The 18,480-nt window shown below is 37.6% G+C and overlaps 1 protein-coding gene across 5 annotated transcripts in view; it reads right to left on the minus strand.

Annotated features, from left to right (window-relative positions):
- Positions 1-18,480, minus strand: part of ECT2L (epithelial cell transforming 2 like) — a 77,001-nt gene that overhangs the window by 32,623 nt on the left and 25,898 nt on the right. For all 5 annotated transcript variants that reach the window (XR_002137448.3, XM_019732779.3, XM_019732778.3 and 2 more), the window contains 7 exons: positions 14,643-14,805; positions 11,036-11,288; positions 10,012-10,180; positions 9,167-9,305; positions 7,444-7,612; positions 4,524-4,652; positions 64-156 (listed from right to left, as the gene is read on the minus strand). Coding sequence is in view for 4 of the 5 variants with exons in the window: in XM_019732779.3 (XP_019588338.3) it covers positions 64-156; positions 4,524-4,652; positions 7,444-7,612; positions 9,167-9,305; positions 10,012-10,180; positions 11,036-11,288; positions 14,643-14,805 (1,115 nt within the window). In the remaining variant the exon portion in view is untranslated. The remainder of the gene's footprint in view (positions 1-63; positions 157-4,523; positions 4,653-7,443; positions 7,613-9,166; positions 9,306-10,011; positions 10,181-11,035; positions 11,289-14,642; positions 14,806-18,480) is intronic.

Below are 18,480 nucleotides of genomic sequence, written 5' to 3' on the forward strand. Positions count from 1 at the left end.
TGTGGTGATCCTGGAGTTGGTGGCTATTATTGGGCACGGTGGTGAGTCCCAATAGACACTTACTGTGTTGGTAAGAGCCAGTCGCAATCCCAGTGGGGGCAGTAAATAATGTGCCAGTCAGTTGAGACAGCTGAGAAAGAACTTCTATTCCTGCCTCTGCACAGTCAAAAATACTTTTATTAGTTTACGCACAGGCTTTGCCATGGAACAGTTAAGTATTACTTAGAGCACTAATGAGCTGGCCAAGAAAGGCGATTGGTAGTTCCTGTCTTCAATTCAAATCCCTCACGGCATAGCCCATCGACAGGTTACAGCTCACCCCTAAGCCTGGGGGTCCAAGCACTTAGCCTGTGAGAGCTGGACAACAGCGTGGAGAAAGAGGCCGTGTAGTTTGACCTGGTGCTTATTTTCAAATTTGGATACTCAGACCAAAGACAGATAAAAGGCTACGTATGTTTTCTAAAAATTATCTGACTCAAAGGGGAAGTCTCATTGTAAAAGGAAAGGTTTAAAACTGGTAAACACAGAACGGAATACACGGGTCAAAGAGTAGCACAGCATTCCTTTCGCTCCTCCTTCAGTGACGCAGCATGTGTGTGCCATTTCGTGGCTGTCAGTTGCACCTTCATAAAGCTGTTTAAATTTTTTAACATGATACCCCCAAAATATGAATTTTAGGTTTTGGCTTATGAACTAGGTGACTAGTGATATCTTAACTGAGGAAGCCTAGGGAAGGGTAGCTTTGGGGCTGTGGAGACATGAAGAGTTTGTTTTGGATGCTATTTGACATGCAAACTAAATGTCTATATGAAGATGTCAAGTAAGAGCTAGACATGAGTCTGCAGCTCAGAGATATCAGAGCCAGACGCATAAATTGGGAAGTGTCCAGCTTAGAGACTGAATTTAGAATCTTAGGAATGGATGAGACTGCCTGAGGGGAAAGTGCGGCCACGGAAAAGGAGAGAGCCTAGGATCAGGCCCTGGGCACATTTAAGGGTTGTGCTGCTGCGGGGAAGGAGCCAGCAAAGGACATGAGAAGAAGCGGCCACTGAGCTGAGAGGAAAACAAGGAGAGTGTGGCATTGTGGGGACAGAGCCAGGAGTGCAGGCTCCAGGCTCTCGGCCTCACACTAAAAGGTGCTGGCTCAGGTAGTAAATGGCCATCAGCTGTGGCTAGTTGGCCGTCAGCTGTAACCAGTGAGCCATTGGCCACTAATATAACTGCCGTGGCTACGCTAGCAGCAAATGGGGGCTAGCAAGAAGATGGTGGCTGAGCTAGCACAGATTGCAGTTAGGACGACAGGTTGAGGATTCTGTGGCTCCTGCTTCCTGTGTGTCCAGCCCAGCTGCCAGTGAGACCACAGTGGTGTGACTCCCCTACCTGTGGCTCCGTGGGTGTTCCTTTGTGGCCTCACCGTGTCCTGTGTTCTTTTTGTGGGGAGCGGGAGCTGAGACCCCGTAGTCCGCTGCGCACGACACATGGCGCAGCGAGCAGGGTCTCCCGCACGACAGGCATTCGGGAAAACAGGGAAGAAGGAGAGTTTAAAGGAATGTTCATCCACATCAAATGCTGCTGAGAAGTCAAAGCAAAGGGAGGATGGAGAAGGAACCCCTGGACTTGGGCACATGGGAGTCACTTATAGTCTCCCAAACGAAATGACAGTAGAGATAAAGCACTTGCAGGAGCTTGAGGGGTGACTGACAGGTGAGGCAGGTGGAGGTGGTTAGCATAGATCCATGGTTCTCAGAATGTGCTGCCTGGATCAGCAGCAGCAGCCCTGGGAACTTGTTATAAACACAAATTCTGAGCTCCATCCCTAACCTACAGAATCACATGCTCTAGGGTGGGCCCAGCAACATGCCTTTTAACAAGCCCTCCAGGTGAGTCAAGTACACAAAGTTTGAGAACCACTGGTATAGTCAACTCAAGATGTGGTCAAGGAAAGTTTATGCTCTCTTTTCTTTATTTTGGACAGAAGTTACCACAGGTGTTCCTGATTTGATATAAATGATTCAATAAAGAGAGAATTGAGACTCAAATTCTCATTTGAGCGTAGGAGTGAAGTTGAGGTGAAAGGCGATGCGATACAGAGTCTGAGTGGAGTAGCTGATCTTTGATTAGAGCAGGGGTGCTTCCATCGTAACAAAAGAGAAGACAGAGAATGAAGGTAAGAGGTGGGGTAGGTGGTGGGTTTGGTGGTGGGAGGGAAATTGGGGACTTTTCTTAGGGAAGTAAGAGGTGAGATCAACAGCTGAGAGGATTATTGAAAGATTGGCTAAAGAGGAGAAGGGCTATAATAGTCATCTCAAAGAGTGGGAAAATGAACTTATCAAGGGAATGTAGGCTTGCTTATCAGTGCTGCAATCCCACTTAATATTTATGCCAGTAAAGGCAGATCCATAAGAATAGTTGTTTTATTTTTTCCAATGGTCGTCAGCTGCTTTAGTGCAAACAGACATAGGTTATGAAACGTGTCTTGACCGGTTGCATTTAGCCAAATGAGTTGGGATTTAGCCAGGAGAAAGAGGGACAGAGAAGTTCAGATTCTTTGCCAGATAGTAATGAGAATGATGAACCGTTAAATCCAAGTTTGACAAGGAAGGAACCAAGGATGAAGGCATGGTGATAATGAAAAAGTGGGAGTGTGTGGATTAGAGGTCTTCCGACAAGAACTGATAGAGTGGAAATACTGAGTACATGATTTGGAAGTGGTACTCAGAGAGACAAATGCTTGAGATCAAGCTTTCAGAGGTGATAGAGCTACTGGGGTGACAAGTTCCACGGTGATGCCTGAGGTGGTGGAAAAGAGGTTTTGGGGACTGAGAAGCCAGGGTCTTCTTTTGGGGACTGAAGCAGGGTCTTGATGGTTCATCCATGTGGAAATTACATTTGACAAGTTCAGGGATGGTTTTAGGGCCCAGAATATGGTGGAAAATCTATTGTTTGAGTGCCATTAAGTTTCACTTGAGACAATTTTTATGTCACCAAATCTGTTGTTCTTTTGCCCGTCTCTGCTTTTCAGTACTTTCCCATATCTTTTCTTTCTCTTCTACTCCAATTAAAAAAAAAAATTGCTTTGCTCTCATTGTAAAAGTAATACTAGTTTATTACAGAAAATAGAGGCAAATAAGATAAAAGAAAAGAAACAAGTGATATTTCCTTCCTTTTATATATCATCTTATCCAACTATTGTTAACACCTTGGGATACATCCTTTCAAACCCTTTTCTATACATGCATCACCACCACCCTCCCCACACATACACAGATTTTGAACATTGGGATCACACCATCCATATTCTCTGTAACCTACTCTTTTAAAACTGATTTCAAAAATAGAAAATTTGAAAAACACACCTAGAGATAGATTCTGTTAATATTTTGCTATATTTCCTCATAGATTTTTATGCAGTTTCTATTATACACATTTGAGAGTATATAATTGTAATAACTATGTAAAAAAATTTTTTCCATCATTTGTATTTCATTTTCTTTTAAACCCATTCCCATCCTTTTGTTTTTATCCTTTCCCCTGGTTGGAGCTTGCCAGGGGCATGCTTTACATGTATTGAATAGTGGAATTTCAAATTCCAGTGGAATTTGAAAATAAAGAACTTTAAAATTCAGTTCCCTAAGGAATGGTTAATAAGAAACAGTTTGAGAAAATGTAATTTCACACTCCCTCTCCCCTATTCTGCTTGGTAAAAACGGAAGGGAGGGAGGGAGGGAGGTAGAGAGGGAGGGAGGGAGGGAAGGAAGGAAGGAAGGAACCCAAACCCATACATAGCCCATGAATGTAGAGCTTTTATCTAACATATATCTAAAAAGTGAATTTGGTTTAATGTGTCTAAAATTTCCCTTCAAGTACTGAAATCAACTTTGAATTATAGTGGCTGATACTAGACACTTAAAATTATGTCAGCAACCTCAGTGATCAACCATGCTCATCTTTGCAAAGCACTTCACTGTCTTCAGTGTTCCAATATTAAGTATTTATATTATCATTTATTTGCATTGTTTACGTTTTTATCTTATCTGATATTCACAAGTCCGTTAGGTAAGGTACTATTATCCTGACTTTCATATGAGGAAATGGAGGTCCACAAACTTGCCTGAAGCCACACAGCTCAAGTGGCATAAGTGGGATTCAAATCCAGGTCCTTAGTCACCAAGGTCATGCTCACCCGCTCCAGGTTCAGAACACAGCAGGGAAAATTTTCTCAGCTTGACCAGCTATGGTTCCTGTGCTGGTCAGGCACTTCCCTTGTATTGTGGAGCTGACTTTACTGTATTTTCCAGAAGAAATAGAAATAATGTTCCTTGCTGGCTCTTGCCACTAGGGACTTTATTTCTGCAGAGTTTACTCTGACTACTAACCCCAATGCCCTGTCACCCTAAATACCTGACTATATGAGGTATAAAAAGAAAGAGTAAATGTGACTGAATCATTTGAACCAAGGGCATTTCACCAATTCACAGAATGTCATTGTAAAGTGGACATGACCACTAACTTTCAAAACTGACCTGATGCACCAAGTGGTACAAAGAGGTCCACGTGACCCCCTTCTTCTTCAGGGGCCACATAGCTTCCTAATTTCTCCCAGAAGTCTCTCACTTCAGGCCGCAATAAATTTTTAATACCAATGTTATAGCCTGAGAAAAAAATCAAAATGTCAGATTAACTTGTAATATGATCATGTACAGAAACTCGCAGCCGTCTGTGAAAGCAGAACCACGATTCAAAAAGCCAACATCTGCTCGTAAGACCGAATCTGTAAGGCACCTCTGCTTCAGTGCCTGCCATGTTCGGGCCACACAGGTCCCACTGGCCTCCACCTCGGAGGTGGTGCCGTGGTCTCCTTCACAGTCTGGGTTTATTGGACACTGTGCACGTGGTTTAGGACGCTGTGTTTCTGCCTCCGCGGGGCAGCACTGCGAGTTACGAGGCTCACAACAGGGGGGAGGGTGGGTGGCCAGACAAGTCCTGGGATTCTGCAACCAAGTTCCAAAGTAGAAATGTTGCTCACAATTGTCAATCAAAACATGAGTCGTTCAGAGCAGAAGTAAGGCTCCCAGAGACGGTAAACATCACCGTAACTCTCACTTCCTGGGAATTGTGTGAGATGACTCACTGCGTGTGTCCGGACCCGTTTCTGAAGGAGTCCGGACTTGGTATTGCTAAGCCCCAGAAATGAAATGAAAACAGCCAGGCACTAGAATCCTGACGGGTCACACTTTTGCATCGAGAGGTCTAGATACACAATGGAAGGACCTCTTCAGGTGACTCAGGGAAGAGATTTCATTGTGTTGTTTTGAAGGCAAAAGCTTTTGGGAAAACACCACAATTATATAAAAGGAAACTTCAGTTTTCTGAGGTATTTTTGTTATTGTTACTATTGCTTTAAAAAAAAAAAAGAAGAAGAAAGAAAACAAGGAAAAGGCAGGAGAAACCTTTCTCATCTGGAGAACAAAAAGGCTGAGATCATGAAACCCTTGCAGGCTCTTCTACTCCATGTGAGGTGAACCTACTACCACAGTATACGCTTGCACTTGATACTTCTCCACCTTTTGGAGACGGGCCACTGTGTAATTAATCATAAATTTAAATCCTAAATTGCAGCTCCGCTTTACTTTTGTTTTGGGGGGTGTATAAATTGAATGTGGAACAACAACTTGCTTCAGGCACAGGTAAACTGAACAAGAAAAGACAAAAATAAGGCAACGTTGAGCCAAAAGCAGTTAATTAGTGCTGATAATAAAATTCACTAAGATTATTCTAAGTATGTTGCGTTCAAGTCACAGAGATGGCAGTTTGATGGGTGGTTCAGGTACTCACTCTACTTTGTGTGAGTTCCCTGCCAACTGGATCCTTGACCAACTATTCCCTCTCTTCCCTCATCCCACAAAAATGGGCAATTTCTTATTAGTAAAACTTTAAAAACAATTATATTTTAGGTATAAGCAAGGAAGGATGCAAGTTATAGAAGGAAGGAAAACAGAACCTGAAAGTTTTCTCGAAAACATTCATCTCCTTCCCCCAAAAAATGGTAACCACTGAAATTTTTAAAAGATAGCCTATAACAAATTAATGATATCAGCCAATCCTTTCTTTTGTGGTATAGCCACTTGAAAGTATAACAAATATAGTGCACACCAATTTATAGATCTTGATATTTGCTACTATTAAAATTGCTTCACTTTCATCAAACTTAAAACATTTTCTGCATCAAAGGGCATAATCAACAGAGTGAAAAGCAACCTAGAGAATGGGAGAAAATATTTGCAAATCATATATCTGAAAAGGGGTTAATATCCAGATTATAGAAAGAATGTCAACAACTCAATAACAAAAGATCAAATAACCCAATTAAAAAAATGAGCAAAGGACTTGAATAGACATTCCTCTAAAGAAGACATACAAATGGCCAACAAGCACATAAAAAGGCACTCAGCATCACTAATCATCAGAGAAATGCAAATTAAAGCCAGAGTAGGTATCACTTCATATCCACTAGGGGAGCTTCTGTTTAAAAATAAATAAATAAATAACCCAGAAAATAACAAGTATTGGTGAGGATGTGAAGAAATTGGAACCCTTGTGTACTGTTGGTGGGATATTTAAAATGGTGTAGCCACTATGGAAAATGGTGTGGCATTTCCTCAAAAAATTAAAATTGGAAGTACCATATGATCTAGCAATTCCACTTTGGGGTAGATAGCCAAAGGAATTGAAAGCAGGATCTTAAAGATATATTTGCATGTTTATATTCATAACAGCATTATTCACAATATCTAAGAGGTGGAAGCAACCCAAGTGTTTATCAAAGGAGAGCTAAACAAAATGTGGTGTATGCATCCTGTAGAATATTATTCAGCCTTAAAAAAGGAAGAAAATCTTGGTACTGGTTGCAACATGGATGAACCTTGAGGACATTACATTGAGTGAAATAAGCCAATCAAAAACTGAGTCCAGTTTTATCGGGTAGCTAAAGTAGTCAAATTTAGAAAGAACCGAAAGTAGAATAGTAGTTCCTAGGAGTTTGGGGGAGGGGGAAAAGGGTAATTATTGTTTAACGTTGTGATGGTTAATCTTACATGTCAACTTTACTGGGCCAGGCCAGGGGTGCTCAGAAATTTGGTCAAATATTATTCTGGGTGTGTCTGTGAGGGTGTTTGGGGATTACATTAACACTTGAAGAGATAGACTGAGTAAAGCAGATTGTCCCCCCAATATTGGTGGGTCTCCCTAAATCAGTTGAAGGCCTGAACAGAACAGAAAGGCTGACCTTCCCCTGAATAAAGGGAACTCCTCCTGCCTGAATGCTTTGAGCTGGGATATCAACCTTCTTAACAAATGGGAACTTAAATAGTACTCTAAAGGTCACACATGGGGACAAACATTACATCAGTGCAAAGTTAGTTGTTCTTTCCATTCCTTTCTTACCTTGGAGTAAATTGATTTCCCTGCTATCTCCATTGCTAAATATTCCCATACTCTGTAACTTCTGCCCATCCAGAGCTTTTTCTATGAGATAAAGCAGGCTCTCCAAGGTTATGCCACTGTGTTCGTACACCACAGAAATGACACCTGCCCTAACACTGTTCACCACCATCTAGAAAATGAAAGCAAAGCTGTAGGAACCAAAGCCCATTGTTTTAGACTATTTATTAATAAAATAAATTTAATAAATACATGTGATTTTTAAAGACAGTTTTCCCCCCCCGGAAATTATGGAAAGAGGAAGATAAGCTTTCTCTTCACTGGCCTTTTAAAAAAGTATTTCTTTTCTAATTATAAGAGGAGAAAATTAAATACATTTGAAACTCCATCACTTAAAGATAAATACTATTAACAAGCTAGGTTATTTTATCCCAGCCTTTTTATCTTTGTACTCACCCATGCACAGAGACATATATACAACGTTTAAAAAATGATAAAATTGAGATCATTTGATTTTGCAATAGCCTTCTTAAATAGATTTAGTTTTCCTCTTAATTATGAATTTTTTAATTATAAATATTGATTGATAAGTATTTCCCATTTAAATAAAAATTAAAACCACTGTTCTTTGAATTCAGTAACCAAATAAACTTTTCATTGTGATGAAGTTAATTCATTAGCAGCAGACAGGTTGGAAAGTCATTCAAATCACTGATTTTTTCCAAAATCTCATGCCACTTTCTGGAGGTCACAGTTCAACTGGATAGAGAACTACCACATGGTTACACCCTACTTCTTACCTCAATTCCCACCATGTTCATAATCAAATATGTAATTATTACATAGTTTTATAAATAGAAGATAAATAGGAGAATGGACTTATTTTATACCAGTTTATTCACCCATTCTCTGTCACCAGCATGATGCATTTTTAAACATTAGGGAAACTATTTATGGCTCATGTGGAGATCAAAACTCTTATCTTGCTTTCATGTGGATCTACTAAGCTAGCCATTGTAAATGATCTAGGTCAACTCCTAAATGTCCAGAAAGAGAAGTGATTTCATATCTTGAAAGCAATCATTTTGTTACAGATAGGAATTTTTTTTTTTGTAGGCCAAAACTTTTTAAGTAGGCCAATGAATATAGCCTACTAAATGCTATCCCTCACATATGTCCTTATGTGTATATGTATATACATTTATACACACATATATAAATACATGCTCCCTATGTCTTCTTTGTACTTCCTTTATTTTTTTATTCATATTAAAATGAAAATATGTAACTTCATTATACAAAGAGCGTATTTTAATTTAATGGCATCCTCATTTAATAGATCACAAAATAGAGTTTCTGACATTCATTCTTCTATTGAGAGATGGTGGTTACATGACATTATTAAAAGTCATGGGCATTCTAGAGAAGTTTTAAAATAATCTGTAATCCCCTTGCTTTTTTGTGGAATTTATTGCACTCCTACTAAATGCAAGGCAATTTGAGTGTTTTAATGCTTTCTTAAAATAATTTTGATTTATGGTAATCTTTATTGCTTCTCATGTTTAAAACTGTTTTGTGTCTATAAACATCCACTTAGACCAGACCAGTTTTCTTTTAGGAGCTGAATCAGTTTCATACATGGTGGCCAAAAGATTGCCCTACACCCTCTAGGTTAGATGGAAAAAACTGACTCCAAAAAGGCCTGGCCTCTTAGCACAGTCTGTACCTCATACGCAGGGATCCGAGATGATATTAATATGAAGTGTGGCTGGAAAGCATATGAAAGGCTGTCATCATTTTTATTAACTCCACGCCAGTTTTTCTTTGATAATAAAGGATAGGAATGGCTTCCAGAAATATTGTTTCTATAGGGAAAAAGGGGGAGTAAGTGATGTTCTCATTCTCGCTTCATTTGACTTTGATAAGTGAGCACCAATACGTATGTTCTCTGGGCATCAGTTATACTGTATACAAGGCAGGTAGGCTCAGTGCCTCAGGCTCCCTCTGTGATTGGGGGACAGCAGCAAATGGGGCTCCTGGGTGGGGTGGGGCCAACGCTGCCCTGGGCCTCTCCTCTCCATGTGGAGGATGCCAGAAAGGTTTCTTGGAGCTTAGCTTTTGTGGGGCTCTTAAAACAAATGTAGTGACAAACTTAGGGGTTCAAAACGACATTTTGAAAAGGAGCAGCCGAGTGATTTTAAATTTCCTTCATCATCCAGGCCTCGTAGTTTTCTGAGTAATGTCCCCATTCTCTCCACAGCCACCCCACCCCCACATTACCATTCGGATATGCTTACTCCAGGAACATTTCTGGAGAACTGGTATTTTTGTTCAGCACCTTTATATGGAAAATATAATACATCCTCAATATAGATTCTTTGCAGGGATACTTGAAATGTAAAATTTGAATGTTATATATTTCCCTCTTCAGAGACCACTGTTTTTGCTATTTCGTAGAATAAGAGCCATATAATGATGCGAGATCCCAGCATGTCAGCCAAAGTATCCTAGAATGAATTCTTAGTATCAGGAGTACACTCCTGAGCCTTCCGTAGGTGGAGGTTTGCTTACCTCTTGGGCAAAGCTTCTAAGGATGCCAGAACAAGCTGTTTCTCCAAAGCTTCATCTAATCCCACTCGATCCCTCACGGTCTGGGAGAGACGGGCTTGGCATTTGGATTTTAACAATCTAGAGCAGCATGTTCCACTCACCCAAGGGGGTCGAACTCTGAATAACTCCTCTGAAAAACAAACAGCAGCCGCTCAGCTGTTTCCTTCATTCGTCTCCCAGCCAAGTCTCCATAGATAAAGGCATCAAAAATAAAGCTGTACCAGGGCAATATTCCAAATGGCAATCACGACAGCCATTTTTACAGACTCTGTTTGGATTTCTTATCCTCTCAGCACTGGGGCTGCAAGTTCCCAGTCATTTCAGGTCAAGAAACAAAGCTCAGAGAACAAGTAACTCTTTTCTTGTGGAAACCACTTAGTCAATTTATAGACTTCACATCTATTTCTGCCCTTTTTCTTGGCTTCAAGTAATTTCCCATTTGTGACAATCACACAGAGGGTGAGTCAGTAAAAAGAAAAAAAAGAAAAAAGATGGGAGTACTCAGATCGGTTTGTTGATTACTTTTACACTGCAAGTCAAAAGGCTTAGCTGAAAGCGTGTCTCGTCCCCACTCCCTTTCCACTTTACAAAGACCATTCTTCCTGCTCTTGTTCTCATTTTCATTTCTCCTCTTTCACCAATCCCAATTTTTCTGAATTGTCCTGAACTTATGGATTTGCTTTTCCCTGGGTTCGTACTTCTCTCTCCTCATCTTTTGTCTTATAAACCTGAGAGGAACTAGAGCAGCAGTGGAGACAATGGTATTTGACGATATATATTTCATCTGAAATCTTTTTTTCTTATTAATTCACCTGAAATGTACAGGGGACAAAAGAAAAAAGGAGATTGTCCTGATCATACTTCCGAGAATGCTACACACCATTATTCCAGAAACAGCACAGTTCTCCTCTGTGGGAATACGTATGTAAACCCATTGTTTTTAACAATACTTGGTTAAGACACAAAGTTTTAAAATGCCACTCACTCTTACGTAGTGCAATTTTCTCCCAAATTATTTTCCTTAGGCACTTTTCTCTCTGTCTCTCCTGTAGCTCCTCATCTGCTGTTTTGGGTTCATTCAGGGTCCCATATACAGCAGCGGCTTCCCTAGGTGTCAGCCAATCTAAGTTGGACACACAAGCCAAGTAATGGTGCTTCCAAGCCCCATACTCATGATCTGTTGGTGTATAAGGCAGAAACCATCCAAACTTGATGCACTTGGGCATCCACAAGCAATCCTTCAGAAACAGAATTGAGAAAGACGAGTTGCAAAATTTTTAAAGGACAGTTTCCTGGTAATAATGTTTTCGGGCACACAGATAATTTTTATTTTTATTACTTTGAGATTTGGATTAACCTGCCATCTAAACTTGACTATGAGAAATAAGAAACATACCTTGCTCCATAGGAATAATATCCTTTGATGAACATATATATTATAGATGAATATATGTGTTAGTCATCTTTGAATACTTATCCAGTGCAATCACAGCATTTGGTTACTTTCACCCTAGATTCTGAGAGTTCTGCTACCAACGGTGTAGTAGTTTATTTCAGACCAGCTCTCTCACTGACAACAACTTGATTGAACCATATGATATGACCAATAGACAACCAGTTTTGATATATGAAAACAGCAAGGTTTAATTAAATAACTAGACAAAATAGTATAAAACAATTACTTGAAGTCATTACGGAGCGACTAGTGCAGTAAGGACCTGTGCAGACAAAACCCCAGAGAGAAGGGAAACCCAGAGCTAAGCTTGATAGCTGGCATCCCTTTCACTTCAGGTAATTTGACAGTCACAAAGTAAAGCTTAGGATGAGAAGCAGAGCAGAAAGTTATGGCTGGAAGACTTAGAAGCTATCAAGACTTTTTTGGCATTCTCACAGGGAAAAGAAGAAACAAATTTAAATTCAGGGCCCACTAAGGGGAAGAGCCCTGGTAACCACACCAGGCTTTCAGTAAGAATGATAAGGATGGATAAACTATCGCCAGGACCGAAGATAGCTTTGAAATATCTCATTCTCTGATTGGATTTCAGGGATCTGTTCCTAGACAAACAAAATGCCAGAAGCAAAAGCAATTTCTTTCTGGACGGAGATAATAACATCCAGAGACACAAATTATCACATTAATTTCTTATACTCAGTATCTGGTACTCAATCAAAATTACCAAGCACACAAAAAGAGAAGACTTGTTTTTTTTCTTCTTTTATCTTTTAGTAAATAGAGAGAGACCCTAGGAGATCCAGACATTGGAATTATCAGACATGAACTTTTTAAAAAATCTATAATTAATATACGGGGTGCCAAAAAAATGTATGTACCTTTTAAGAAACGAAAAAACTATATTAAAATTGTAATACTCAATATATACCAATAACAAAAGATAAATTAATACAAATCACGTTTGACTTCTGCAATTACAAGAGGTGCTCAAAGTGGTTACCATCAGTGTAATTTTAATACAGTTTTTTCCTTTCTTAAAATGTGCATACATTTTTTTGGCACCCTCTGTATGTTTAAGAAATTAAATAGCTAGGTGGAAATTTTGGCAAAATAATCAAATCAACCTTCTAGAACTGAAAAATATAACTGAAATTTAGAACTCAACCTGCCAGTTTAAGAGCAAATTAGAATCCAGCTAAAGAGATAATTAGTAAACTGAAATACCAGCCAGAAGAAAAGTCCAAATTGAAACATTGAAGGCCAAAAGGATGGAAAAGATATATGAGAGAATATGGAATTTATGCCGTTTGATGAATCAGTTTAAGATAAGTTTTGGAATCCCACAAGAAAAGAGAAAAAATGAGGCAGAAGCAATATATAAAGAGACAGCATCTGAGAACTTTTCAAAATGGATAAAGGACATTAAATCTCAGATTCAAAAATCATTGCAAAACACAAAACAGGACAACACTCACACACACTCCTCTAGGCACATCAAGATAAAACTGCAGAAAATAAAAGAGAGAAAAATATCCTAACCGCAGCTGGGGAAAATAGAAATATTACCTTTAAAGGAAAAACAATAAACATCCTACTTCTCAAAAAAAAAAAAAATAATAATAAAGTTATGGAAACCAGAGAACAGTGGAAAATTTTCAATGTTCTATAAAAAGATTAACTGCCAACCTAGAGTACAATTTTCCAGTGACAATAGCCTTCAAATATGAAGGTGAAATACGTTTTTAGATAAAAACTAAGAGAATTTGTCAGCAGCAAGCTGCATTAAAAGAAATATTAAAGATAATTCAGAAGGAAAATAATCCCAAAGGGAAACTCAGAGATGCAGGAAAATATGGAGAGCAAGAGAAAAAGTAAATATGTGGTTACTTATAAATAAATATTGACTCTCTAAAACAATAGTAATAAAGAATTGTGATGTTTATATATATATATATATATATATATATATATATATATGTGTGTGTGTGTATTTTATATATACATACAAAATTAAATATATATAAAATTAAAATATTTGACAACAAAAGCATAGAAATGGAGGGTGGTGGGGTGATGGAGTTAAAGGGTTCTAAGCTTTTTGTATTCTCCCAGAAGTGGTAAAATAACCCTACGACAACTGTAATAATCTCTATAGTAGCCATGAAATAATTGCTAAAAAATGTATATTTAACAATCTAAAAAATATTTAAGTACTCCAAAAGAAGACAAGGAGAGAAACAAAATATAAAACACATGGAACAAACGAAAAATCGTAAAATGGTGGACTTAAGCCCCAATATATCAGTATGTACATAAATGAAAACAGATTAAATTACCCCAGCTAAAAGTCAAAGATTGCCACCATATTGTTTACAATACATATTCCTTAAATATTAAATATTAATATTAAATAAAATAAGGACATAGAAAGTTTGAAAGTAAAAAGACAGAAAACAATACATCAGGCCAACACTAAGCTTGAATTCTTAAATGCTGCAAATTTAGGGCTCACAGTTGGCTTTTGCATGCGGCCTCACCATAGAGAGGGAGGTGTTCCCTGAGATTAGACTCTCAACACAAGCCCACCTTGGAAAGTGTGTACAAGTTAAATAATTAAATTATTGACTTATATTTAACGTATTATCTACCATTACATTTTATTAAATCTTTTAAAAGAAAACAGAGACAAATAGGCCAGAGGCAGAATTAATGGCAGAAGAGATTGAAGATCTAGATTTATGTTCTTCCACGGATGCTAGCCAAAGTGGAAGCAGTTGAAGCTGTGGTTATATAGCAATTTTTGAGGTGAGTTATCATGGATAAGATATTATAGTAGAAACAGCAAAGCGTAAATAAGTTTTCATGGAAAAACTTAGACTTCTTTAGACAAGATAAAATGTTTTCTAAATAATTGAGTATTTAAAGATCATTATGCGAATTATTAGAATAGTGTATATCCCTTCCTTACAAAATAAATTACTGTATTTAAATTATCCCCGTATTTTTCCTCTTAAGGGTAAGTTAGTATGGTTCAGGTATCCTCAGTTCTTATCCTCAGGGAAGAAAGCTACCCCAGTTGCCTCATTACAGATTATAGTTGTATTTGGACCCTAATACTAGGAAGTGACAAATAGTAAACCTGTTCAGTTAAAAACTTCCAGGGCCAGCTGACTTGTGCAGCTGCACATAAATCTTTCGGATTCAGAAAGGAAAAGATATAGAGAGAAATGAAGCGTGGCAACACTGTAGAGAAATCCACTTTGGCCACTTGCATTCTTTCTGGAAACTGGTCTTGGACAAACCTAAAAAGAGATACAGAAATTTATTTCAGAACACTAATATCTAAAATTGACTAAAAACCCAGTATAAATATTAGTCATTATTCTTTAATGTTCTACCTAAAACAAACAAAAACAACAACAGCAAAAAACCCCACTTAAATCCTACATAAACTTAGGCTAGATTTTAAAAAATACTGTATCCACTTTTAATGATCCTTTCCAAAAAAGATAAATAACAAAAATATCTAAAGTCCACAGGAAAAAAATCTGAAATAAACCTAGTTGTTTAAACTATAACTCTGGTTGTTTACTTCCCCCCCTTTTTCGCTTTACCCCAAATTCAGTAACTCAGCAAATCCTGTCAGCTCTACCTACAAAATGTAGCCCCCAATCCGACCACTTCTCTCCATGTCCACTGCTTTCACTCTGGTCCAAAGCACCGCCCCCTCTCTCCAGCACTATTGCAGCAGCCTCTTGATTGTTCCCTGTACCACTCTAGACTTCCTACAGCCCATTCTCCATACAGCAGCCCTTTGTGGGGTTTTTTCTTTTTTTTTTAAATGTAACTTAGATAATATTCATGCAAGTAAAACCTTGCAGTGGCTTCCCAATGCAATTAGAATAAAAACCTCTGGCTAAATCACACTTAGTGGTGAAATATTCATTTTTTTTTTTTTTTTTTTATTGGGGAATATTGAGGAACAGTGTGTTTTTCCAGGACCCATCAGCTCCAAGTCAAGTCGTTGTCCTTCAATCTAGTTGTGGAGGGCGCAGCTCAGCTCCAAGTCCAGTCACCATTTTCAATCTTAGTTGCAGGGGGAGCAGCCCACCATCCCATGTGGGAATTGAACCAGCAATCTTGTTAAGAGCTTGCACTCTAACCAACTGAGCCACCCGGCCACCCCTCCGGAAGCTCAGCAGCGGCTTGTTGTCTTCAATCTAGTTGTGGAGAGCGCAGCTTATGGGCCCATGTGGAAATCGAACCGGCAACCCTGTTGTTCAGAGCTCCCACTCTAACCAACTGAGTCATCCTGCTGCCCTTAGTGGTGAAGTATTCAATGCCTTCCCCCTAACATCAGGACCAAAGTAAAAATCTCCACTCTCTCACTACTTCAATTTAACATGTACTGGACATCCTAGCCAGTCCAATAAGAAAAAATATAAATAAAAGGCATACATATTGGAAAGGAAGCATAAAACTGTCTCAATTCATGTACCATGTATGTAGAACCTACAAAACAATGATTACAAACAACAATGGAATCTACAAAACAACTGTTATTGAACTTAAATTGTTGAACTTATTAGTCTAAAATTATTGACATTTTTTTTAATGTTTATAGACTCTATAGCAATAGCCCCTTTTTTCATTCCTGATATTTGTTAATTTGTGTTTTGTCTCTTTTTTCCCCGTGTTGCTCTCACTAGGAGTTTATCATTTTATTATTGTTTTCAAAAAACAGCTTTGGTTTGCATAGATTTTCTCTATTGTATGTCCATTTTTAATTTTATTAATTTCTACTATTCATTATTTCTACTTAGTTTAGGTGTAATTTGCTATTTTTTCTGGTTTCTTAGGGTGGAGATTCAGATAATTAATTGTAAACCTTTTTTTCTTCTCTAATATAAGCATTTAAATGATGTATTTCCCTCTAAGATGTGCGTTTAGCTGCATCCCACACACTTAGATATGTTGTATTTTCATTGTTGTTCAATTAGATATATTTTCTAATTTCCCTTGTGATTTCTTCTTTGACCATATGTTATTTATAAGTGAGTTAATTTTCAAATACTTGGGGATTTTTAAAGATATTTTAATTATCTCAAATTTATACATTGTTGTTAAAGAACTTAAGATTTCAACTATTTTGAGATGTAGTGAGTCTGATTTTGTGGACTAGGAAATGATGTATCTTGGTGAATGCTATTTTGCTTCTAAAAAGAACATATATTTTTAAATTGTTGGTTTTCTGTAAATATTAGGTCAAGGTGGTTGAGAAAGTTGTTCAGTTTTTCTATCTTTTTTGTTTAGTTGTTCTATTATTAATTTAGTCAGTTTTCATGTAATTTGAAACTGTTATTTGATACATGCATGTTTATAATTGTTATGACTTCTTGATGAATTGATCCTTTTCTCATTATAAAATGTCCCTCTCTATCTCTCTGGTAATATTCCTTTTTATTGAAGTCTATTTTGTCTGATATTAATATTGCCATCCTACTTTTATATGCTTACTATTTGCATGGAATATCTTTTCCTATCCTTTTACTTTTATCCAATCAATGTCTTTATATTTAAAGTGAATCCCTTGTAGTCAGGATACAGTTAGATCTTCTTGTTGATTTTTTTTTTTTAGTTCATTTGATAACAATTGCCTTTTTTTGAGAGTGTATTCCCCTTATATTTAATATAATTGTTGATATGATTGAATCTGAGTCTCAATTTTGTTATTTGTTGTTTGGCTGTCCCATTGTTTCATGAAACTTTATTTCTCCTCTCCTGCCTTGGTTTGAATTAATACATATTTTTGTATTCCATTTCATTCCTTTATTGTTTTTTTAGGATACCTCTTGCTTTATTCTTTTAAATTAGGAAGTATGATACACATCTCTAACTTTTCATAGTCTACTTAGAGTGACTATTCATGTAAGATTAAAGAACAGTACAACAGTATAGTTCTCACCATCCTTTGTGCTTTTGTTGTCATTTATATGATATCTGCTTATGTTATAAACCCCACAATACATTGTTTTTGCTTTAAACAGTCATGTGCCTTTAAAATGACTTAAAAATTTTTTACTTTCCCACACATTTACCATTTCCTGTGCTCTTCATTCCTGCTTATAAAACCAAGTTTCCATCTGGCATCAATTTCCTGAGGCTGAAGGATATTCTTTAGCATTTCTTTACTGCAGGTCTCCTGACAACAAAGTTTTTCAGTTTCCTTTTATCTGAAAATGTCTTTATTTCACCTTTATCTGTGGCGCTATTATGACTCCATTAATTAATTTAAATAATTACTATCTTGTACCCAGTCTGGTTTCTGCTTTCTCCTCCTCCTCCTCTTCTTCTTCCCCTGCTTCCATATTATTTTAAAGTAAGTCCAAGACATCATATCACTTCATCTATAAATATTTCAGTGTGTGAAGCTAAACAATACAAGCATCAAAAAATTATACTCTAATGCCATCATCATACCTAAATCAATTAAACAATAATTTCTTAATGTGACATGTATAAAGAAAAGTTTTTAATATGCTGTTCATTAAGAAAACATCATATATTGCATTTCCAGCCACCTAAGTACAGATGGATCTTGAATGACTACAAAATCCAAGGCCCTACCAAAGGGATCATCTGGAGGGTTATGTGGGCCTTAGAACAAAAAGACATTTCCTAGCCCATGAAAGATGTACTGCTGGCCCTGTAGCCACCAATGACAATTAAAAAAGAAAAGAAAAGAAAAGAAAAGATATTTAATACCTGATTATCCTCTTTAGATATTTGCAACAAACATCTGCTATGGTACCAAGCCACCAGACAGGTGGTCAGAGTTGACTAAGAATCACTTAGACAAGCAGCTTTGGAAGCAATCCAGGTATCCATAAATCAAACTCTTCCCTGGAAGCCCCAATCTCCTCCAAACTTAATGGAATTATAGACATTTGTGACCAGTCTCACAGCTGATTGGAAAC

The sequence above is a fragment of the Rhinolophus sinicus genome, chromosome 2, assembly GCF_057876585.1.
Source record: "Rhinolophus sinicus isolate RSI-liver-muscle chromosome 2, RSI-T2T, whole genome shotgun sequence".
Classification (NCBI taxonomy): Eukaryota; Metazoa; Chordata; class Mammalia; order Chiroptera; family Rhinolophidae; genus Rhinolophus; species Rhinolophus sinicus.